Consider the following 23,857-nt stretch of genomic DNA (forward strand, 5'->3'; position numbering starts at 1 on the left):
CAGTTCAATGTATCCTAATCCCTTCCTTAATCGTTATAAGGAAATGCATAATCTGATGTCAGATCAGTTCGGAAAGGCACGCCTTACCGAGTAGACCAATCACAGCTCACTTCAGCCTTCCTGTACGGAGACACACGGTAAGACACATTTGAGTGGGAATTGTCTGAGAACTTTGTCTTTTTTTTTTTAATATAAACGATGTCAGGACTTTCAACCTTAATAGTGAACCATAGCCCTCAACATGATAATCACCATATTGTTTCGTGTCACACCTTAATAACCAGTCACACACTTTACACTTCAATATACTGAGTTCACATTGTGTTTCGTTTTGTCAGCAGGAAAAGACGATTTTGGTCTTGATGTATGTTGTAGGTAGCAGCTGTCCACTTAAAACATTACGTTATTAGTATATAGACAACTGCACAGTTTTTAAACTCTTTGTGATGTAAATGCAACAGTTATCTGAATGTGAAAGTTGACGAGGATATTAAGCATACAAGTGAGTAGGGTACCCTCACTTGACCTTGACCAGTAATGAGTAGGAGTGGGTAAACACGACGAAGGTTCCATAGGTTAGCTTGGAGAGAAAAACACTGCTGTTTAGTCTTATGTTGAATGTTTAAAATCATAGCAGTTCAGACTTATTTGTTATATAACACTTTTTGATTACTTATAGGTGAATTTAAAGTCTGCAATGTTTTGAACAGAGAATGTTTTGTTTTAGCTGCACTGATATCCTACGGTGCCTCTGTCAAATTTACTGTTTGAAAAACGCGTCTATAGTGACACTCGTCCGCACTTGTCCTTATCATAGTGAACATACGTTTCTGCTACTGCTGGGCGATGATTAACCAACCGTTTTACACTAACGTTTCGAGCCTGTGTTTCAAGAAGGTCGCGTTCTGCGGCCACTTTTTTTTTAATAACAGTATTCATGTACTTTCTAACTAAGGAGATATGATATGACTGAGGATTCATTCTATCAGATACTACAGTAGCGGGGTATTTGCATTTTACTTTCATGTTTTCACCCAGAACTCTGAATATGAAGATTTCATTCTCTAGTGATATACAAGGAAATAATCACTTTTTTTGTCCTTGTTTCAGATGCTGACAAAGGGGCAGACTTTGCTGTTTGTGCTGGGAGCTGCTTGCGCACAGATTGTCACCTGTTTCAGTAATGGCAAAGTGAGCCAGGCTTGTGATGACATGACACCAGATCATGGCCATTCATCTAGTCCAGAACCTGCACCATACAGTATTAATGCAGACAAGCATACGTTCAACCCTGGAGATCAAATCAAAGGTACAAGGAATATTATAATTTACAATTCCATGTTGCAGCTTGGTCATCATCTTGCAGTGTAATGTTTGTGTGATGGCTGTGTTTGATTTATTTCCACTCAGTTGCTTAAATTTCATATCTACAGTGACCTTATCAGCACCTTCTTCAGGGAGCGTTGATCACTTCAAAGGGTTTCTTATAGAGGCCCGGAATGCACAGAATTTGAACAGTGCTGCTGTTGGATCATTCACTCTAGTCAATCCCAAGATCTCACAGCTTCTGCAGTGTGGCCACACAAAGGTCAGACTGGTTAATGTTTATTCTCACCTGAGTTAAGTTAGATTCAGGTTGTTCAATGATATGATGGTTTGTGTTGGAAAAAATGTAATACAGTAAACAACTTATTTATATCGCCGGTTATGTATTAAGTGACATAAAGCTTATCATTTGTGTCCCAATCGTTTTGTTGTGATAGGGATCAGCCGTAAGTCACACGAGCGGCAAGCACAAGAAGGAAGTGCAGGTTATATGGACCGCTCCAAATGAGCCTCCTCCCAGTGTCCAGTTTCTGTAAGTGTCCCCGTTGTCCTTTCATTCACTGTTTATCAGTCACTTAAGAGCTAATGTTGTGTTTGCTCTGTGTGCATTTTAGGGTGACTGTGGTTTATAAATACAAAGAGTTCTGGGTGAAGATCCCAGGTCCTGTAGTAACTCTGCCTGGTGTGTCCCCACCTCCGCCGCAGCCCACACACTCAGCAAAGACCACTACACCTTCATCAGTACTGTCTGCCCCGGTGAGTGTCACAGCAACTTCTGTTCGACTGTGCCTTTTTGAATTTGTAGATTAACATTGTACTGACTGCTGGGTAAGACTGTGAGAACAGAGTCTCTCTTCTCCTATGCGTGCTCCATGTTAAATCTACTTCATAATCGCGCTTGCACTCCGTCTCCCTTTCTCAGTTCTCCTCTGAGGGATGTGGCAGCACAAAGTCCTGTCTGAGGGAGCCAGTGGGCTGCAATCCACAGGAAGAGCCCCAGTGTTACTTCCTGTCTTTCAGCACAAAGGGCCAGACGGTGATGTTTGAGCTCAGCGGACCAGCTGATGGATATGTGTCCTTTGCCCTGTCACAAGACATATGGATGGTATGGTAACCAGAAATACCCTTGTATTTAAGACAGTCTTTGTCATTTTGATTTTGGTTAGGGTATCAAAGCTTGTCTGTCTGTCTGTCTGTCCCTTAGGGGAAGGATGATGTATACCTGTGTGTGAAATACAAGGATCGCGTTGACATCAGTGCTGCATATGTTGAAGGACGGACTCATCCAGCGCTAGCATCAGAGGTAGGAACAGGCACACTCATCACACACTCATTATATACAGCCTCACACTCCCACGCTTTGGTTCAAAGGATTACAACTGTATACAGTTGTGTTAGGCTCCCATTGTGTTCAAAACTGAAAGTATCTATTGAAAAACTGAAAATATCCATTTTTGGTAAATGCGTGCAAATATGAATTTTATTCAAATGCTGAGAAGTACTTTGTCAGCTGTGTGACCCGTACTCTGGGTGTGTGTTCCAGAACGTGCTCAAAGACACAGCGTGGAGGCTCGCTGATGGAATCATTCAGTGTCGCTTCAGCCGAGATGTACGCGTCTCATCACAGAGCCAGGGCCGATTTGACATGGATCAGAAATACTACCTGTTCCTGGCCCATGGAAGAGCAGAAGATGGTTTGTTCTTTTGGTTCATCTCTGGAGAACGCAGAGGATAATGCGATTTTATTTGGGATCGTAAGCTTTTAGCATGCGCTGTTCACTCCTGTGTGATTATACTGCTCTCAGTGATAACACAAGTTCTCCCAGCTTCCAAAATGGATGTTTGTCACCAAAGAAATGAAAATCGCATGAGTGTTGCCTAAGCCTTGTTTTTGACAGATATTACAGGGAGGATGTGAACTTGTGATGTCACACGCTCTGGGGAGTTATGTAATTTTCTCAAAAAGAGTTCAGTGTGTTTTAAAGCTTCACTAAAATATTACATGATTAATTCTGCCTGAAATAAGACCCAGTTATGAAGCACATGTGGTCAGCACCACCATAAACACAGAAGTGCAAATGACATAAAACACAGGGCTTAATTGCTCAGGAATTTAACTGCATCCTTTTTCATCAAAGCAGGTTTTTACACTGTGATAAAGTGCGCCTTTTGTTAGTGTTACTTTCATCAGTTGTGGTTTCCTGTTAGCTAAGACAACAGGAGGTAAACGTCAGTTTTTATACTTTTGAAATCGATGGGCTTAGTTGTTTGTTGTTTGTTTGTTCGCTTGATTTGACAATAAGGTACGATACATAGACATGACCGCCAGCCACTGATTTCGGGCATTGAGAAAGTGATAACAGGACCCCCAGAGGATTTAGCTGGCTCTCGCTCTCCCCTCATCATGAAATTTCACGGTGAGTCTTTGTCATATGATGTTAATATTCATCGTACGATAACTATTTGATTTATCGATTCACCGAGACGCGTTCAAGAATCGAGGAAATGCAAGGTGGTTACAGAAATGAACAGATATTTATGTGCAAAGATAATATTCAAAATTTAAATTCTGTTTACTCTTAAATTCAGACTTATTGAGCAGTTCTAATCGATAGTCCATGTGGATCTGTAGGTGCCTTTATGCTCATTGCATGGATGACAACTGTCAGCACTGGTGTCATAATCGCGCGCTACTTCAAACCAGACTGGCCTCAGAAGACTTTATTTGGACAGAAAATCTGGTTTCAGGTCAGGGCTTTCTTCACGACGATGAACTTACAGTCTGTTAACTTGAGCTATTGTTTAACACAAACTTGTTTATGTTACTCACAAGAATCCAACTGATTCCTATTGTCCCCACAGCTGCATCGTACATTAATGGTGGTTACGGTGGTTCTGACTTGTATTGGCTTCATACTTCCATTTGTCTATAGAGGAGGATGGAGTAAGGTACAAAACACACACACACATATCAACTTAAGTGCACTGCCTGTCTGTGTAACTGTCCTTAATCATTTGACAATGTGTCATGTTTTCTCTCACTGCCCACGCAACCAAATGTATGTCAGTATGACTGTACCTTACCACGTTCCCTCTGTGTTCTGCTGTCACATGCTGTCTGGCCAAGAAAGATGGAAAAAAAGACCCAGGATATTATAACAACAACAAATTCAGACATGTACTATGAGGGATTCATGAGTCAAAGTCATTTATCCTTGTATTGTTTCAAAATGGCATTTTACCAGGAAAAAACAATTTTTTTTGTGACAAGATTTCAATTTGACAGCAAATGATGAATGATGAAGTGTTTGCCCATGTGGTGATGCAGGTTGCTACATTTGTCCTTGTGCGAAGCTGAACATGAGGGAGGCATTTGTGAGTCATTACAGACATCTGTAGTGTCTTTTTTGCCAAAACAGGTTACTGCTGTAGATTTTCATTTTAACCAACAGATGGCGCACTTCTCCAAGACAAATCTGCTTCCATGCACCTTATTCTCAGTCTGTTTGTAATATGTAATATCAGTATGTTTAAAATACCAGCACTCCTAAAACATTCTCTGAACATTATTTTTCCCTTAAGAAAGTTTACTGTAGCATAGCCATATTTTCATGTGCCAATAGATGTTCTGTGCTGATTCAGAGATGAACACAGGGCTTGCTGAACTTGCAGATATTTCATATGTTTACGTCTGTTTGTCTCACTAAATAGGTGTGCGTTACTAAGAGTGTGTGTCCCACTAAGATTGTGTGTGTCTCTCCTAGCGTGCAGGGTCACACCCTTATCTGGGCTGCACAGTTATGGTTCTTGCCATTATTCAGCCTGTAATGGCCCTGTTCAGACCAGCTCCAGACGCTTCACGGTAAAACCAGTTCCCAGTATGTTTTCTAACATTTAATGAAGCAGTGTCTTTCAAGACCACTGTAGGCTAGTTTAAATATCTGCTTTCTTTTTTGTTTGACCACTCTGATACCACTCTATTATCTGTACATTCTCAGACGATACATTTTCAACTGGTTGCACTTTGGTGTGGGTTCTGCAGCGCATTTAATTGCTGGTAAGACTCATGAAAATTCAGTGGAAATTTCCATTCATCCAGGCTGAAGTGTATTAGTATTTAATATATCTGTATGTAACTATTTCTCATACTATCCACAGTTGCAGGTAACACAGAAGCTGTGAGATACTATGAGACTAAAATTGGGCTTCTTTGACAGTCCTTGTTTTGTTGTGCACTAATGATATGATAAACGGTTCATCTCTCCTCTACTCCTCTACCATAGCCACCGTTAGACATGCTTTGCTCACAGAGCAGACATGTTACTCCGGGTAGCATGAAATCATATGCCAGAATGTCCTGTCTGCAGAATAACACTGATGGTATTGATAATTGTACTAACTGAGCATTTTTGGGTCTCTGTGTAGTGGTGGCTATCTTCCTGGGCATACACCAACAGGCTCTGTGCCTTCCTGCTCCCTGGTCCACATGGATTGTGGCTTGTTTTGTGGTCTGGGGTGTACTGGCAGACCTAGCTCTGGAAGCCAACAAGAGGGGCCTTTTGTCTACAGGTCAGTCCATGTAATGTATCTGCCTTCACCATCTGAAACTCTTCCCACACGAGCCTTTTCACGTACTCCCTATCCCCTAATGACTATACCTGTGCTCTCAAAGCAATTAGTTGTGTCCTCATAATGATGAATGTTACTTTGCTTTGGGAAAACATAATGTATCCATTAAATTGCTAAAGGTTTTTGAAATGCTTTAGAGATTGCTTTGTGACAATGAATGCTAATCAGCTCTAAATGCCAGTCCAGGCCGGCTACAGCAAAACAGTCTGTAGGGATGTAGTAATGTATTGTTGCTTTTGCTAGAAACGTGTAATTGGGTATGAATCTGTATATTGCATTGATCTGTATTGATTTTGTGTTGCTCTGCGTTTGGTTTTCAGGCCGTTTCTTCAAAAACTTTCAGATGGTCTCAGATGGTAATGATGCTGAGGATGGAGATGAGATTTTATTTGTTGAGGCAGAAAATGCAAGTAAAGTAAGTGAGATGGACAAACATAATGACCAGTGATGTACTTGAACCTTCTGGTTTATGCAGAAGCTCAATCATTTTCGCTTTGTGTGTGTGTGTGTTCCTGTGCCCCTCTCCCAGGAATCTTCATTCAAAACAATTGTCTTGGCTGTCTTTCTGTTGGGAAACTTTGGATTTTTAACTGTTCTCCTAACGACCATCAGCAGTGTGTAACTTAAGGTAAACCTGCCTTATCTCCGCTTCTGTTTCTGTTTGTATCACAATAATCAAACAGGAAACAGATATGACTAATATTGACATTTTCTTTAGGTTCCCACTCTGAGTGTTGTACATTCCACCTCAGTGTGCCCAGAGGGAGCAGATCCCATTGAGAAGACGCCTATTTGCACTTTCTGTCATAAATATGACAGGCATTTGAAATAGATGAATATTCAGTGTATCATCATCTCCCCTGTTTGCTGTAGTCCTGCCATTCTATTGCTGTCTGTCTGATGATTTATTTTTCATTCCCTTAGAATGAAATTAGAAGACATTAATAATACCAAAGATACATACTTTACATCTCCAAAGAGTGGTACAAACTAATATTTATTGCAGTTTGTGAAGAAAGTTAATTACAAGACATCACTCTATCACATTATTATTATTATTTTTATTTAATGTAGATTTTGCTGCTGTTGGATTGTTTAGGTTTACTGCTAATGGATTTCGTGTCTGACAGATTGATATGATTGGGTAGATGTGGTTCCATTTTACATTAAGTACCTTTGTATTCACAAAAATAAGTCAGTTATGCCTTGCACACATTTAACTATAGTTCTTAGTTATGTGCAGTTGATGTCATTACCAATGAAAACATTTTATTCTAGCTGCACATAACATTATAAATAACCTAAGAGTTAAGCTATTCCTTTATAATACAGTTATCAGGTGATAGCAGAGGGATCAGATCTATTTTTTATAAAGTGGAATGTTGTGCACAGCCTTTTGCACTATTTTTTATAAAATCAATTATTTATTAAAAATAAATGTTACTGCTTTTTTTTCCTCTATTTTAATCATAAGGTGCTATCAATCAGTTTCTAAAAGCCTGCATGATTTGAGTGCCTGTCAGCTTTTGTGAATGTTCTTCCCTGTTAATTTGAATGTTCCTTTCTGTCCTGTCAGGGTGTTCTGTTACACTTAAATGCATTACTAAGTCTGTAAGTGCAGGGTAAGGGTTGTCACCGTTCAGTAATGTGTCATGGGGAGGAAAACGTGTCGTTTGGACTGAAGCTAATGGAAGACATGGCTGTACCCTCAGGGCGATCGTTAGTACCCAAGTGCCTTTTAATAATCTCTGATAGTACAGCAGTTCAAATGAGTGATTTGAATCCATAAGTTGCACTGTTTGATAAAGAACATGACTACGTTCTACAAGATTTGTATATTCATGTTTATTGTTATGCACTGATTTGTCAAACACTTGGTTTGAAAATGCAAATAAATTCAAATGTGTTTTGTTTTTTTTGGGGTTTTTTTGATAGGAGGCAATTCATCAGCTTCTCTTTTGTGTGTGGCTCACATTAATTCAAATGTTAGCAAGCAATACTGATGAGTGTTATGAGCAAAATAGCTTCACATGTAAGCATACAAACATATTCTAAAGACAACAAATTGTAAAGCAGTATTTGTGGCGTACTTAATAGCTGCCCCTCCTGTTCGATGGTGATCATGTTGTTGTTAGTAAGTGGCCATATTATACAAAATATTGAAAGGTGCACTTACTTGGTTAAGTACACTATATAAAATATCTCAAACTGAAAGTGGTAGATATAATAAAAGGCATTTAAATACCTTTTCTTCATAGTCTTTACCAATATTTTCTGAATAATTTAAACAGTGTCGTGCTGCATTATAAATTTAGCATTACTCTGGAACATTACAAACCTTTCCTGGCAGAAAATACAATATGAAAATACAACATTTATTTTCCTCCCTCCTTTACCAAGACAATACAATAAAGTGTACTTAAATCCTCCTGGAACATTCACAGCAAACAAGAGATGCTGACTAAACTGTACATTCAAATAACAATCAGGCGTCTTGGCTTTACACGCGACTCTATTTTCTGCTTCGGCAATACACACACCAAGAGTCAAGAAAATCACACAAGCAGCAATATTAAACGTTGCTATGCTGTTACATGAAACATGAAATTGTAGCACTTTTGAGAGTCTGTTACGTAAAACAGACCAGAAGAATGACAATCAATATCCACTTGGTTTTGAATTATTCATTATTTGCAAACTCCCCAGCCTCCCAGCGAAGAGCCATGGCGCTTTTACGACGGCCTCTGGTATACGTCTCTGGAAACTTAGGGAAAGAATGATTTAATTAGAGTGATGGGGTATTACAGCTGAATTGTATATTCCTCATAAATGGGACTCTTATAGTGCTTACATAGCACAACAGTTACCTTTTTTTAAAAATTCCAGCCAACTTTCTAAGCTTTGTTTTAAGATTTAATTTGTATTTTCTTTACTTTGTCAATAAGAACAAGGTCAGAGGAAGGAAGAAGACGTACCCTTTGATCACAGGATAGTGTTGTGCGATCCATCTTGTACGCACTCTTCATAGGTGATGAGGGAGAAGACTTACACTTTACAGGCAGGTCATCTGAAAATGCGCAGAATCAGTTCATTAATTCAGTTCATGTCTGAACCTTCAGGAATGTGTATCTGTGTGTGTGTTTGTGTGATTTTAACTAGTTTAACAATATTCAACGCGAGAGATATACCTGTCTTGTCAAAAGTTAAACTGTCTAGATGATTGGGAGAGACGAGGATTGTGTTGAACCTTTCCTTTGAATAGATACTGGCCCTTTGCTTTTTCAGTTCCTCTTCACGTTGTTTAACCATCTTGATCTCCTCGTCGACAAGTGACAGGGTACTCCTGGATCGCAGCTTGAAGAACGGGTTGTTGAGAAATGTTTTCTCCTGGGTATCCTCACAGGCAGAATTCAGGCAGAATTCAGACGCACTTCGGATGATCAGGTTTGATGTCTCGAGGATAATGACATTTGGAGTCTCCTCTGACTTCCACTCAGAACAACGAGAGGCTCCCATTTCTTTACCACCACGTCTTGGGCTGGGAGGATCAGGTTCAAGGATGATAATGTTGTTTGCTGCCATCTCGTGCTTCTGGGGGGTCTTTGTTGGTGAGGAGGTGATAATGAAAGATGGTGTCTTGTTGTTCGGTGATTTAGGTATTCTACAGTTGTCCTCCTGCTGCTCAAACATCTTTCTCTTCTCTTCAACTTCCTGGCATAGTTTTGCAGGGTGTAGTATCACTGGTCTAGCTTTTACCTCTACAGAGTCACTTGAATTAGATTTGGACATCCCCCTTTCGCGCCTTAGGCTCTCCTCTCGTTCCATGGCCAGACGGATCTCTTTCTCGATTGGAGTTTCTGGATCATCAAAAGGGGATCTGTAACTGGAGTCATCCAGCCCTGAGTCTTCTGAGCATGGGCTGAACTGGGAGTGATGGTATTCTCCTCCAAGTGCCAAATTCTCCAGGTCTGGTTGCCTCTTAGTTCTGTCGATGTTGCGCACTGGTGTATACATAACACTGTGACTACCTTGGCAGGTTCCTGGTTTGCTGATGGGTAAATGTGCCACGTTTTTTGTCTGTTCTTCCATCTCCAGCCACTGTTTACGGGCTACTCTGAAATCCACATGTTCTGTACTGACATTCTCACTCTTCATCTCTTGGATCACACAGTAATCTTTTGGTACCTTCTTGTTCGAGTCTGTCTTAATGGAACTGGATGACGAATTTAGGCTGGTTTTTGATCCTTTGCCATTTTCCTCCTCATCCTCCGAGATTTTCGACAGGCCATGGAAGGGAGACGAGGGGTTGTAGGATATCTCTTGTGTGTGGTATTTGTAATCTGTATCGGATTCGGGCTGTTCTAAAATTTCTTCACTAACAGGGACATCCAGTTCACTTTCTCTCTCATTATCTGAAGGATCTTCTACCGTGTCTGTCTCTGGCTTCTTTATGAAGAGTTCCTGTGCACTAAGCTCAAGGCTATCCAAATAAGAATCGTCATCCTCCTTATTAATAGACGAAGAGAATATATTCCTCCATTTCTCATCTGTTTCACTGTCAGAGGACGCCGCAGCTATTTCCACCCTCAGACATTCTTCCAGTTCTTCAGGATCGTGGCAAGATTCAGTAGAGATATCTGACAGGGCTTCCTCCCGGATATAGTGTTCCAACATGGTTTCATCTGCTTCGTCATAGCCAAGGTTCTCTACGATGGCATCACCAGACACTGGCTTTAATGGATCGAAAATTTCTTCCTCTTCAGCTTCCCCATTTATGGGTAAAATGTTCTCTGGCTCTTCTTCCTCTTGTAGTGGATCTTGACTTTTTCGCATAGACTCATTTTCGTAAACACTTTCTGCGCTGGAGGGTGTGTCAGAGTTTGAGGATGTGATGGACTCGTTCCGATTGAATTGCTCATTTGTTTCTTCCAAGACCAGGGCTTCCTTTGGACAGGGAGAATTGTCTTCTTCATCAACAGCACTTACATTTGATGGTAAATCTGCTAAAATGTCAGCCACTACTTTAGAACTGACGGATTCTAATAATTCAGTGTCGTAACAGACTTCCTCTTCGTTGTTTGAGTCATTGTTCTCAGGTAATTCAGTTTCCTGCAGCTCTGTTTCATAGTCAATTATGTTTGCTTTGTCAGACTGTTCACTGGTTTCCATGGTTACTGGCTCAGATAGGGACTTCAGCTCTGTTTGCGCTTGACTCTGAGTGTGAAAGCAACCTTCGTTCACCTCTTTCCCCTCCACCTCTTTCGACTCAGTTGTAACTCGCTGTAAGACAATTTAAAAGAAAGAAAAGAAAAAACATTTTTATATATCAGTGAAGTATCATAACCCTGAAAATAATTCATACTGCACACATACCACCCCTGTTCAGTTTTGAGACTCTCATTTCCTTCGGTAGTTCTTTTTACTCACTGTCTCTCACCTGTCTTTTCCACTTATTCATTCTTTCCACACACATGCATTTCCTCTGTAATGTTACATTTCCAAATATATTTTAAGCACAATCTTTTTTTGTCACCATCTTCCCAGTAGCAAATAAAATACTGCATAAACTCAAATGGATAATCATACATGAAGGATATATGTGCTCGATCATTTCATTAGTACTTTTTCAAGCTTTGGGAAAAAATGACCAAATTAATGATTTTTATCTCAACATGCAGACCCACATGCTTTTGATTTTGTTAACTCACTGCAGTGGAATAGCTGTTGGGGGGGGGGGGGTGGTTAGTGTACATGATCTGATAATTTTCTGTATTTATGAAACAAGTGTCTGAAAATATAAGAGTTTATCTTGTGCAGAGAGCAAGCCAAAAACTATGTTAGACAAGCATTTTCTCAGCCTCGCATACAAATCCTTACCTCAAATCGCTTCAGCTCTTCTGCCTAATAAAAATTCTGGTTTGAGCAAAGCAAAAATCCACCTGCTCAGACAGTTTCAGTAAATACAGAGGTACACAATGTTTTGTTTTTGAAAGCTCTCTGTTATTTATTCCCTGCACTGTACAGAGATGAAGAGCTTTATCAGTCATTGAAGTGGGGACAAAAAAGTTGTTTGTTTACTATGGCGGTGAATCATTACACAAAGTGCGTCGTACATAGGGACATAGCAAAAGCCCAGCTGAATTAAATGGATCCATTATGTAAGACTGCAGAGTATTTTTTTTGTTTTTTTTTTTTCCTTAGCCCACGCATGGTGTGGTGGTGTCCCTGCAGCTGATTAGCTCTATCCACCGATAAGCCCGAGGAGAGGATGTGAAGGAAGCTGAGGGAAAAACTCAGCGACCCCTGAGGCGATGTCCCCGTCCAACTCTCAGAACTGCTGAGCTCACAGCCAAAAAAGAACCAGTGAGAGGAAGTGCACAATCTGCTATTCCAGACTGTCACATTTAAAAAATAAAGGCGTTTCAAGTGGAATGTGCTCGCATAATGAATTATAAATGAATTATCATATCGTCTTTACCTTAGTGGCGTTGTTTGATAATTGATTGTGGTGACATAGTGTTATAAGAGCTGACATTCACTAATAATGCTGTCATGTGTAGGCCTACCTCCTGCCAGACGTCAGCATGATGTGCACTCGGATGCCCAAACACTTTCACACATAGGAATTTGTTTGACAATGGGAATATACAGCACAAATCCACCGCTGTCTACACTAAGCCTCTTAGCCCTAACTATATCTGCTTCAATGATGCTTTAGTATTCATGAATGCGAGGATTTTGAGAGATAAATGCAGTAATCAATTTTACCATGTTCAGCCATCGTCTTTCTCACAGAACTGTACAAAAAAATGAACTTATCCTCACTATCACTATTCAAAAAATATTACTCACTTTACATGAGAACATAATTGATTTCAGACCCCATTATTTGAGTTATTTTCCATTAAATCATTTTTGCATATTCATGCTGTATAATATTTTTTAACTGATTGTAATAAACCCTACTCTAAACCCCACTTATCACCACATGCATCCTCATACAACAGATGGAAATAATTAGAGAGGAAAAAAAAAGTTTCCCTAAACTGATTTCAATTTCAGCTCACAGAACTTTCACCTGAATCGAGCCAGACAAAAGGCACAAAGACTAATGAAAATAACAGACTGAAAATTGCTAAGCGCCATGGCAACACCCCCCCCCCCCCCCCCCCAGTAAGCATAACAGCTCAGCTGGTGAACAAACTTCCACATACTCACCACCTCGCAGTCACAGCATTTGTGTCATAACAATCTGTATACAATAAATAATTCAGTGACAAGTAGATTAGCATTGAAGATAGACCGACAAAGATATCTATGTACCCCTCCCAAACACCTACCAGAAGCTTCAAACACAGCATCCAGAAGGAAATCATTCTCAGCCTTCTTAACAAGGAACTCTCTTCCCAATTAAACTTGCATGCATTCTGAACAGCGGTGAGTTTGTGGTCTGGTTGAAATACACATGCTTTGATTTTTGTGGGATACATTGATCAGTGAATGGAAGCTGAATGGACCAGAGCTGATGTGAGAGATATTGGCAGAAATGCCATTTTGATTTGGACCACTGGTGTTGACTTCCACACTAATGTGACCCTGGAAACTGTTCCCGTACATGTTGAGCTGTTGCACTGTGGTGTAATACTGTGCAGTTCTACATGAGTGGTCCTCTTCTCTCCTACGCAGCCATTCAGTCCTGATCTCACACACATCTTCAACCAGCCACGCAGTGACTGTCAGAGGTCACGCGCTCTCTCTACAACAGTTAATTACTCACACTGGTCCCCAGGCAAAAGGGGCTGGGTTTCAAAAACGGGACAGTCCGACCAAATGTACCTCCCAAATAACAGTCATTAGTCAGCGTTTTTTCTCTTTTTTCTTTCTTTTTTTTTTTTAAAGACACACCTGTGCCATAAGACATGACAGTCTGCAAATGGGAAGTACAGAAAGTAACTTGCTTTTGTACTTTCAAGGTTGTTCTCTGAGCAGCTGAACAATGACTGTCTGAATCATGCGCAGAGCGGCTCTGAAAGGAGGCATGGCTGTGCGTGGGTTTGCCATTCAGACCTGGAGCCAAGTAGCATTTCTGAGAGGCGCTGCGTCTCAGGAGCCCCGGCTCATTAGCCCTGACGGAGGATAATGTCTCTCAGCGGCATGGCAACGCATCAACGAAAAAAACCCAAAAACAACAACAGCAAAAGTTCCTAAAGACGAAAATGACTAATGACAGAGCAGAGGCTAAAATGTTCTTAACATCACAAAGGCTCTTTAGAGTCAGAAGTGTCACAATGTGAAGACTAGGAATGAGCCGGCAAGATTTTGTTTTTTTTTTAAAAACGAGAATTTAATCAAATGGATGTTGTGCGGAACGCACGAGGATCACTGGAAAAGTACTGCAGCACTGATTACCGACTACACTAACACCCCCAACCTCCCCCCCCCCCCCCCCCCCCACCCCACCCCCATGCTAATTCTAGAATTCTCTGTAATCATATGTGGAGCTCTGTTTGATGGGGTTCTGGTGATTGACCCTGTGGAGGGTGGAGTTCTCCACCTCTGTTTCACCGTGAGAGTGGAGTGGAACAGCAGACCTCTTCATCTGTAATCAGTGTCAGAGAGAGAGAATATCCACTCATGTCTTTCTGAACACCAAATGCCTCTGCAGAGCTTCCTCTTAAGGAAGCTCTGCCTTTTACATGCCTTTAGCTCAAAGTAGAGCTGAAAATGTCATTTCATACCGATCATTTGTTAAATGCCATATTTAACTCTAATATAATGTCTTTTGACACAGGGTACAGAGAATTTGTTTACAAAGTTTATGCAGTTGTCTTGCTACCAACCAAATCACTTTTGAAAAACTCTGTAGCACAAAGGATTATAATCAAGGAGGTAATCACAAGTACCAGCTGAAAATAATAGTATACATCAAGTGAGAAAGTTTATTTGAATGTATAATAATTACCAGCTATTATGAAGATATTATTAGCACTGCTTCAGCAGTCAGATGAGAAAACAATAAAATATTTTCTGACATCAGTTAAGTTTTTAACCAAGGCATAATGCAAACATGTGACATTCACCTTCGTGAACAGCCAACCTTGAGACAGTAATGTTTAAACTGGTTTTGCAGAATAAAGGTTAACTTCATGTTTCATGTGCTATTTGTCTATGACTTCTAAGGTATTTAATTTCCCAATGTTATGTTTACTGCACACATTCTATCTGAAAAGTATATTTCAGAGCAGTTTATCCATTTTCTATCAAACAATGTAGACATCCACTGGAAAACCATAACTCATAAACTCATACACACACACACACACACACAAACACACACACACACACACATACGTACATACTCACACACACAAACACATGAAGATATTCACACGAGCTCCTAAACACTGCTTGTCACATTCATATACACTGTGGAGTTTAAGTTCGATATCGGCACAGTGTCACAGGGTCAGGCACAATGCAATAATCCCCATTTAGTTACACAGCAGAGAATCCCAGCTATTCAATACTGCTCACATTATCACGTCCAATTCTCATTATTACAAAACAAGCCAGTCGTTTTTTTTTTTTATCAGAAATCAATATCTCAGAGTAAAGCAACTCATTGAACATTTTGCATGTCACTAAGGCTATGCACGTCCTACCTTGTGTCGGCAGTTGTGGAGCAAATCACGCTAAGCACCAGTGCCAGGCTGCAGCTACCGGCTCCCTGTAGCCACAGAGACTAGAACTCTCACTAAATGTGAGAGAATCAGCCAATAGCTGAGCAGTCTGTCCTCCGCTCCAGCATTCGCACACTGAGATACATACACACACACATACACACAGGCACACACACACGCTCTCTCAGGATTGCACTGTGCTTTCATTACACTCCAGAATACACTTTCTGCACATCATATTTTGACTGCCGTCACACACATAGAAAATAACACAAGAGGAAGCTTATGTGTGATTTAAATTTCTGCATCATGAAGACAAAATCTGACATGATAAGACACTTTTGTTAGGTATATAAAGTTACTAATATAGAACAGAGCAGTTAATGATGCCATACGATATGTTTGTTTTGTTTAGGATTTATGTCCAAAAATATGTCTGATCACACAAACTTGAATGAAATCTTTTTTTTTTTTTTTGGCACATACTTAAAATGGCAACATAGAGTACATTTCCAAAGTATAACCATAATGGCAGATGTTAAATTTATGTCTAGGCCATCTGAAGAGAAAACTAAATGCTGCATGCAAATAGTGGTCTCATTAATTTCATAAAGCAACATATTTATACAGTCTAAATTATGACAATAACATGGCTCCAATAACAATCATAATGTAATGGTGAAATATTTCAGGGAAAAAGAATAACGGAATTCTCTTAGGTTGTTTTACAACTTCTAAATGAGTTTATTTGCAGTTTCTTTCTCCAAAAGATTGGAATTTGAAAAGCAGAAAAAGCTCAATCTGTTTTCCTTTCTCCTCTTTAATGTCCCTTGTGAAGCATTTCGAGCGGAGAAAAGACTGCTGTTCTGTGGAAGTCACGCTTGTTTTCCTAGATGAGCCACTTTCATTCTCAAAGCTGTAAGGACAACAATGAGGAATATATTACTATAACTACATTGGACATCACCTGGTACATTTTACTGGCTGATGACTGTGATTGCTGTGCGCCACTGTGATTATGGCATAAAAAAAGACAAGAAAAGAAAAGAAAAGCTGAATTTAGTCATTACTTGTAAACACATTCTAATGGTTGTTATCCAATTTAAAGGACTGGGTCATGCATTTAAGATCCTTCGAAGCTGAAATTAAGAGTCGAGTCAAAACAATTGTCATACAGAAACTTCTCAGTTTTGGGAGACATTTTCCATCTTATATAAGACTCTTCTTATGTAACGGTGTCTGGGGTATATCTTATGAAATGCCACTTAAAGCTCCACGGCTCCTTAAATACCCATCGGGAACAACCAGTAAAAGCTGACAGACAGCATCCACAAGTGCAAGAGGGACTGAACTCTTTCCTCTGGACCAAAACACAATTAACAGTGCTGCAACACAAGTCAATAGCAGGAAATTGACAGTAAAAAAAAAATTCAGTATGTATGATGTCAGCCCAGGAATGTCAGTAAAAAAATTCAATATATGCATAATTACTGTTGTACAATACTGGGCTGAATACATGTATGACAGTGGCTGTTTCACTTTTGTGTCTCCATGTTGTATGAGTAAATTTTGATTCGTGATTTTATTTTTGGTGAATTAGTTCTTAGTTTTTGTTAATATTAGCACTCTAAAACCACATGCAAGATCTTGTTACCTGAAGACGTTTAATGCTTTTTTAGAGGGCTGATTTGTTAGGCACCATATGAAAATAAAAGACGTTTAATTAGAAAAAAAGTAGGGTTTTTAATCCCAGTAAATGTTAATGAACAAATGAAGAGAAGAAAGCAGTAAAGAATTTTGAGACATGTTTATTGGGAAAAGCACAGAGACAAAAACATTCTAAATTAGTTCCCTAAATTGACAAAGGAAGTAAGTAAGAGGCACTTAACAGCATTCAACCATGCATTAATCACACCGATGTCAAGTCCTTGAATGTAAAGGGTACGAGGGCAAATTAATGGAATGATTCACAGATAGAGCACTTTAATTTTTATGACCGAACTGTGATTAGGTCACTCACATGCCTATCATTGGACTTATCCATGTAATTACGGGGATACTTATTTGCATATTTCTACCACTGGGTGGAGGTAAAGATTCTTGTGAAACACAACACAGTCTGCTCTGGGAATTTGCGGCCGACGTGAATATAACCATCATGCATTGACAGCTGAGTGGGATGCCGGCTGTGACTGCCTGATCACGAATACAAACAGGGAAAATATTAGAGGGTTAGCTGAGAGGAGAGGCAAGCAAAGTATTAGTGGCCAAAAGGTCTTTTGTTTCCCTTTGTTGATACCTGTTGTTGTTGAGTCTTCCGTTCCCCATTTGTCCATCTGTTCATCCAGGTAGGGGTTATGGTGGAGATCTGCGTGCTTTCGGAGACCGCTGGGCTTAATCTCTGAGCGAAAAACGTTGTTCTTGCTCGGCTGAAAGATCTTGCTGTGGTAACCCTCCGGATGGTAGGACAGAGGAGGCTCTTCATAGTCCTCTTCATCATCGTTGCCAATGACGACCAACTCGGCCTGAATTCCTTCATCTTCTTCGTCTGATTCTGCTTTCTGATAGCCCATGAAGATCATTGTGATAGGCCCGTTGGGGTCTATATCAGACGGAAGGGAGTTCATGAGGTTTAGACCTGAATCTTCCTTCGAATAAAGGGGAGAAAATCTTCCTAGACCCAGTCCAGAATCTGCCACTGGAGTGAGTCTGTGGCATTCTTCAGAATCCGGGCCGGCGAAATTCGCTGGACTGAGCCTACTTGTGTCTCTCATTCCGCCAACTCCACCATTGGCAAGATTCATCTCTGATTCATAGCAAGGACTCTGGTTAGCCGATATCTTTGAACATGACAGTTGGTTGGTTTTGGAATTTGGAATGTGGGTGGGTGAAAGCCTGCCTTCCCCTTCACTCTGAACACCTGGTTCTTCTCCGTCGTCTGGCTGGAAGGGGCTGGGGCTATCACTTGCCGGACAGAAGTCGGCAGGCGCTGGGCTGCTGTAGCTGCGGTCAGACCTCCTTGGGGTGGAGGACCTGCTGTAGGGGCTGGAAAACACAGGCTCGTGGTATACCACATCACTTGGCAACTTCTTTTCTGAGGCTTTGAGCAGAAGCTCCTCCACTTCCACTGGACTCAGTTCATCCATCCCATTCTCAGTCACCTGTCCATCAGAACTGAGGGCGTATACTGACTTTCTGCCGTCGTCATAGACCTTAATGCCCCTCTGCTGGAACTGCTGTGGTGTGACCGTGGCTGAGGAGAGGACCTGGCTCTTGCCTGTGCGCATATTTTTCTCCACACTGATCTCCATTGCATACATGGCTACAGAGAAAAGAAATGGAAAAAAACCCCACAAGTCAAAGAACTGAATGCATTTCAAGTTGACATATTTACTTCTGCTTTACATACATTCCTTATTTGTGGATAATGATTAAATTAGTGTTTATGAAAAAAAATAGACATTATTATATTCTATTATATGTGAGAGTTCTCTGATGTGATGTCTCTCCAAGTCAAATGTCTGAAAAACTGAAAGTGATAATTATAGGATATGGATTGCTGTAAGTAGGGTAGCAAAAAAAAAAAACAAAAAAAACCATGAGCTATGATGACTATGACTGCTGTCAAAAATAAACAGAAAGATTCAAAAAAGTGCCTGCATGTTGCAGAACAACCTAGAGATATATATATATATATATATATATATGTGTGTGTGTGTGTGTGTGTGTGTGTATACTCACTCACACAGACACACACACACACACACACACACAAATATATATATATATATAGAGATGGATATATATATAGATAGATAAACTCCTCACTACTCAATACAATGTCTAATTTGACAACAGCTGCAAAGTTTGATTAATTATTTGTCTATTGGAGAAATGTTCACAGTATACAGTCTTGTGCCATACCCTTCTTTGATAGTTCAGAGTCCGTCTGTCGTTCTGGGGTAGAAAACTTTCTCAGGAGACTTGGCGTATAAGACTTAGGCATGTCTGGTATTGCTGCATATAAATATTGGACTGGCTCTGTAATAGGAATGAAATTGGTCCTATTTTTCATTAGAAGACAAAAGAAATGGGAGTGATAACAGTAACAGTATCATGAAAACAAACACAACACCCAGAAAAATGAAAAAATCTTTACCTCGTGGGATATCAGCGTTTACTTCCTGTGTAGAAATACAGTAGTTCGAAATGAAAATATTACATGGCAGAAAAGACGAGGAGAGGATGTAAAATGGTCAACGATCAAAATGTTTCCAGAATGCATCACACCCAAAGAACCCTGACAAGGGCCACAGATTTTAGCCAGCTGCTCACAGTAATCAGAACATTTCAGCCCATTTCTTTATAAAAGGCACATTTAAAGAAAGAAAAAGAGAAGCTGCTCGCTCATACTCCAACAATATGCTTTGCTCAGACTCAAACGTTGATCTGCTGACATTCAGCACACTGATGAGGAAAATTTCCAACTACACACACAGATCCAAGCCATGTCAAATGATTAGACCAGCAATACCTTTATAATATCCTCTGGTGTTTTCTCTACTTCTTTGAGCCGTTTCAGAATGAGCACCTCGTTTGATGAGATCTCCATCTCCTGTGTCTCCAGGGCTTTAATCTCCCTCTCTATTCTGGAGGAGGAATACAACAGAAGACAGAGTTGGAAGAGGAGCCACACAGGAGAATGGCACTTGAAGACATCTTAACAAAGCTCTAAGGTTCTAAAACAGAATGAAAGCCTTCGATCCACAGTGTCAGTTCAATACAACTCCGCCTCGCAATGAGAAAGAAGTTTGTCACTTTTGGGTTTGATGTGAGAATTACTGTAAGTCTGAAATAGGAATATCACCCTATCACCTTTCTATGACGTCTGAGACAGTTCGGACTCTTTTGTGAGATGGGCAATCATCACTGAGCAAACCAAGGTGAAGACATTTGATACATTTACAAGTATTCAAATCAAATTTCATACTCATTAATGGTGGTAGATTATCACTGTTCTAGCACAATCTTGGCAGTCTCTCCTAAAGGTATGTTTAGATTTCACTGTCCTGAACACCATTTTATCAGCTTCATCAGCTTATCGGTATAGAAAGCACCAAGGTCTTCATAAACAGCACACAATTGAGGGCGTAGGAGAACAATTTTTTTTCATTTTGTTCTATTTTTTGTTTTGACTGGGGGCACGACTTTGAACTGTGGTATCAGAACCATTCCCAAGAGCTGATGAACTGCATCCTCCAAAAGATGAGGAGGATTTCTTCTAAATTGCTTTTCGCTCTTTATCTATTCTGCTTTGAGTACTGCAATCAAGGCCAAAAGTCAATTCATTAAGACCAAGCCTTTTTTGAACTGGCAATATGTCACCTCAGTTCACCTTCCTTCTTTTCAAACCAAATAATCTTTTCAGACCAAATAAGTCATAAATAGAGTATTGCCTCTCATATACTGCCAATAAACTTTCTTACTTGTAGATGTAAAGCTACATAAACAACATTAAATATGCAGTAATGGTATATACTCTACCAGACAAAACTTTTTGTGTTCTTCTCCTCTTATTATTAACCACATCACAGGTGGAGGCCCCACAGTAAATGCTTTGTTCATGTAGACAAAGCTAATTTGAAGTAGACCGATTATGTAATACTGCGAGAGAAAGTTGTTTGGGTGCCCAGCAGTTGACACGCAAAGCTTATTACGTGTGTTCAACGAGAGTAATCCCACCAATTACATCCCTCTCACGTCACACGCTAAGAACGGTCTCTTTTGAGGCTTCAAGCTGTGAAGCCTAGACAACGGAAAGGTTGAAAGCAAAAAAAAAACAGAAAAAGAAAAAAGAGAGAGAGAGAGATGTATCGACCGTTCCGGTTTTGATAGTACCTTTCGATGTTGCGCTGCAGGAGCCTGGTTTGTTCTTGATCGTCTTGAGCCTGGGTTCTCATTGCCTCCAGTTCCTCCTCACTCTGAGGACTCAGACCATCCATCAGCCATTGTTCCCGAAGGGATTTTTTCTGTGTGGAGTTCAGGAAAAAAAAGGTTCTATGCATCTCACATCAAAAAGGCCTTGCTATACACTGCAGGATTATATTCAAGAGAATGTTGGTACATATATTTATGTAGTTTGTATGTAGGTGGAACTGATTTATTATCTTTTGAGCTATTGTAAGTGTGTGTATTAAGCTATTGCAAACATACCTTCAGATATTGAAGATTTAATTTCTCCTCTTCAATTTCTCTCCTTTTCTTTGCAATGTCCTCCTGGACTCTTCTTTTGTCCTGTGTTTTCACAAAAGTATTAACACTACTAATTAGACAGTACATTTCCAAGAAATTTGCACAAAATAATCTCCGTCATGCGGACAACTAGAGTTCTGTGCATTGTTGAAACCCATTTATAGCCTATTTGATTCTAAATAATACAGCACATCACTTCATGTGCAATGCACAAAGAAACCAATGAATCCTTGAATGTGAACATACTACAATTCTCTATGGGAAGCAAGCTAAGACAGAAGGACTCCTTAAAAAAAAGAGAGATTTAAGAAAGACATTGAAAAAAGTGTATTAGTGAGATTTAAACAACACTTCAGGGTTTTCTCAGGCCTTCCATTAACAGGTCAGCAGAAGCCTTTCAATAACACTCATGCTGTGCACTGAAACATCCATTTAAAAGGAAAAAACCAAAACAAAACATTTAATCTAGAACAAGTTTGTGTCGCACAAGGTTGTCCATTTACGAGAACTCCACAATCATTGTTACTTTACTGTCTTGACCTCACAGAAGGCCAGTCAACTTAACCCTGAACAAAGAACTGCAACAAGTACAATCAAAGTTTACTCCTATATTGGAAAGTTGAGAGAGAATCCTGGCTATAGAGCTGAAACAAGTGCCCAATTACTTGTCTCCCACTGTGTGTTCACTGTCAGTGCAGTCACAGTGATGAATAGTGTGCTTCGCGCTGCAAAAGGCTCTCAACCTTCACATGTAAACAAACAAAAGACTCCTGCAGCTGGGATAAAAACGTGTTTTAGTTTCCCAAAGTGACATGCAACAAAATGTGTGTCAATATCATTCAACTTCCAATGATTTCTTTTTGTCCTTGGCATTTCGGAGCCAGTTAAATAACAACAGAGTATTAGACGATGAGGAAAAATAGGAAGGAAACAGTTTTCATACTCACTGTAATGGCCTGTAATCTCTCCCTAAGAAGGTCAGCCTCCTCCATGCTGACCCTAGGACAGAAAGAGGAATGAGACAATATTCTGAAAACGAGAAGAGAAAGATCAAGAGCGTGAGAGGGGGAGGGAGAGAGAGCGAGAGAGAGAGAGAGAGAGAGAGAGAGAGAAAGAGAGAGAGAGAGAGAGAGAGAGAGGGAGTAGGACAGAGATAGATGGTCTGATGAGGTCTTCGAGGACAACAGCGGTTATTGATTGACAGTGTCAGCAGAGAACATGTCACAGGCCTGGCATCAGTGTACAGGGACGAAGTAGAGGGTTGGACGGAGAGCTGGGTGAATGACTGATGGACGGTGGTGACTGTGTCGGGTGCTGATGGATAAGAGGTGAATCAGGAGAGAGGGGAAATATACAATCATCCAGCAGAGGTGTCCTGCAAACCGGCGCTGTTGGGATAACCGACATCATCTACATGCCTGTGCATCACATCTCATGACAGATTTGTCCAGGTCTCCAAAAGTCCAGAGCCTGGATTCATACCCAGTATCCGTAATTTTAGCTGTCCATCAAAGAATAAGAGCAAAAGAGGCTACATTTGTCATGACAGTAAATGAAGAAGAACAAGGAAAGGTCATTCTTCACCTTCTTTGACAGAAAAGGTTAGGAGCAATGTCAACACATCAGGTGAAGGGTGGTATTCAGTTACCCCCAACATGATGGCTTTGTAATAAACTTGATATAAATAGATGTAAACTGACATGCTGACGTGTCTAATATATTGCTTGTGAGTTGTCATATGTTTTGAAAATAGAATTTAAAGCTCATAGAATCCCACACATGCGCAGTTCATTGCATTAAACCTTGTGTTCTTTCCAAGAGAACCCTTACCAGCCAGTGTCCTATTAATAATTTGCAGGCAAGAGTATTGATTACTGTTTTGAAGCATTCTCCCCAAGGTCAACTCTTGGTTGTTTGGACAAGCAGGGAAAAATGTTGTCACGTTAATAATAGGCATGCTACTGTTGCTG

At 40.2% G+C, this 23,857-nt stretch overlaps 2 protein-coding genes across 4 annotated transcripts; one reads left to right on the forward strand and one right to left on the reverse strand.

Annotated features, from left to right (window-relative positions):
* The first annotated feature begins 111 nt into the window (after positions 1 to 111).
* Positions 112 to 7,868, forward strand: frrs1b (ferric-chelate reductase 1b). 2 transcript variants are annotated; one of them, XM_030770153.1, is made up of 17 exons: positions 112 to 137; positions 1,111 to 1,309; positions 1,434 to 1,588; positions 1,764 to 1,858; positions 1,941 to 2,082; positions 2,249 to 2,431; positions 2,531 to 2,629; positions 2,870 to 3,020; positions 3,630 to 3,743; positions 3,959 to 4,074; positions 4,189 to 4,275; positions 5,091 to 5,188; positions 5,325 to 5,383; positions 5,752 to 5,895; positions 6,276 to 6,370; positions 6,485 to 6,583; positions 6,674 to 7,868. In XM_030770153.1, the coding sequence occupies exons 2-16, from the start codon at positions 1,111 to 1,113 to the stop codon at positions 6,575 to 6,577; spliced, it is 1,830 nt and encodes a 609-aa protein (XP_030626013.1). In that variant the 5' UTR covers positions 112 to 137; the 3' UTR covers positions 6,578 to 6,583; positions 6,674 to 7,868. The 2 variants fall into 2 exon arrangements, with proteins under 2 accessions (XP_030626013.1, XP_030626016.1); XM_030770156.1 differs by lacking the exon at positions 112 to 137 and adding an exon at positions 976 to 1,005.
* Positions 7,814 to 22,900, reverse strand: palmdb (palmdelphin b). Of its 2 annotated transcripts, XM_030770152.1 has the most exons (8): positions 22,835 to 22,900; positions 21,849 to 21,929; positions 21,534 to 21,664; positions 20,170 to 20,284; positions 19,795 to 19,819; positions 19,560 to 19,676; positions 17,935 to 18,957; positions 16,359 to 16,551 (listed from the first exon to the last, which is right to left on the reverse strand). In XM_030770152.1, exons 1-8 carry the CDS (start codon positions 22,877 to 22,879, stop codon positions 16,511 to 16,513), a joined length of 1,578 nt encoding a protein of 525 aa, XP_030626012.1. In that variant the 5' UTR covers positions 22,880 to 22,900; the 3' UTR covers positions 16,359 to 16,510. The 2 variants fall into 2 exon arrangements, with proteins under 2 accessions (XP_030626011.1, XP_030626012.1); XM_030770151.1 differs by lacking the exons at positions 16,359 to 16,551; positions 17,935 to 18,957; positions 19,560 to 19,676; positions 19,795 to 19,819 and adding exons at positions 7,814 to 8,719; positions 8,931 to 9,022; positions 9,144 to 11,235.
* Positions 22,901 to 23,857: the final 957 nt, after the last annotated feature.

The sequence above is a fragment of the Chanos chanos genome, chromosome 3 (genome assembly GCF_902362185.1).
Source record: "Chanos chanos chromosome 3, fChaCha1.1, whole genome shotgun sequence".
Taxonomy (NCBI): Eukaryota; Metazoa; Chordata; class Actinopteri; order Gonorynchiformes; family Chanidae; genus Chanos; species Chanos chanos.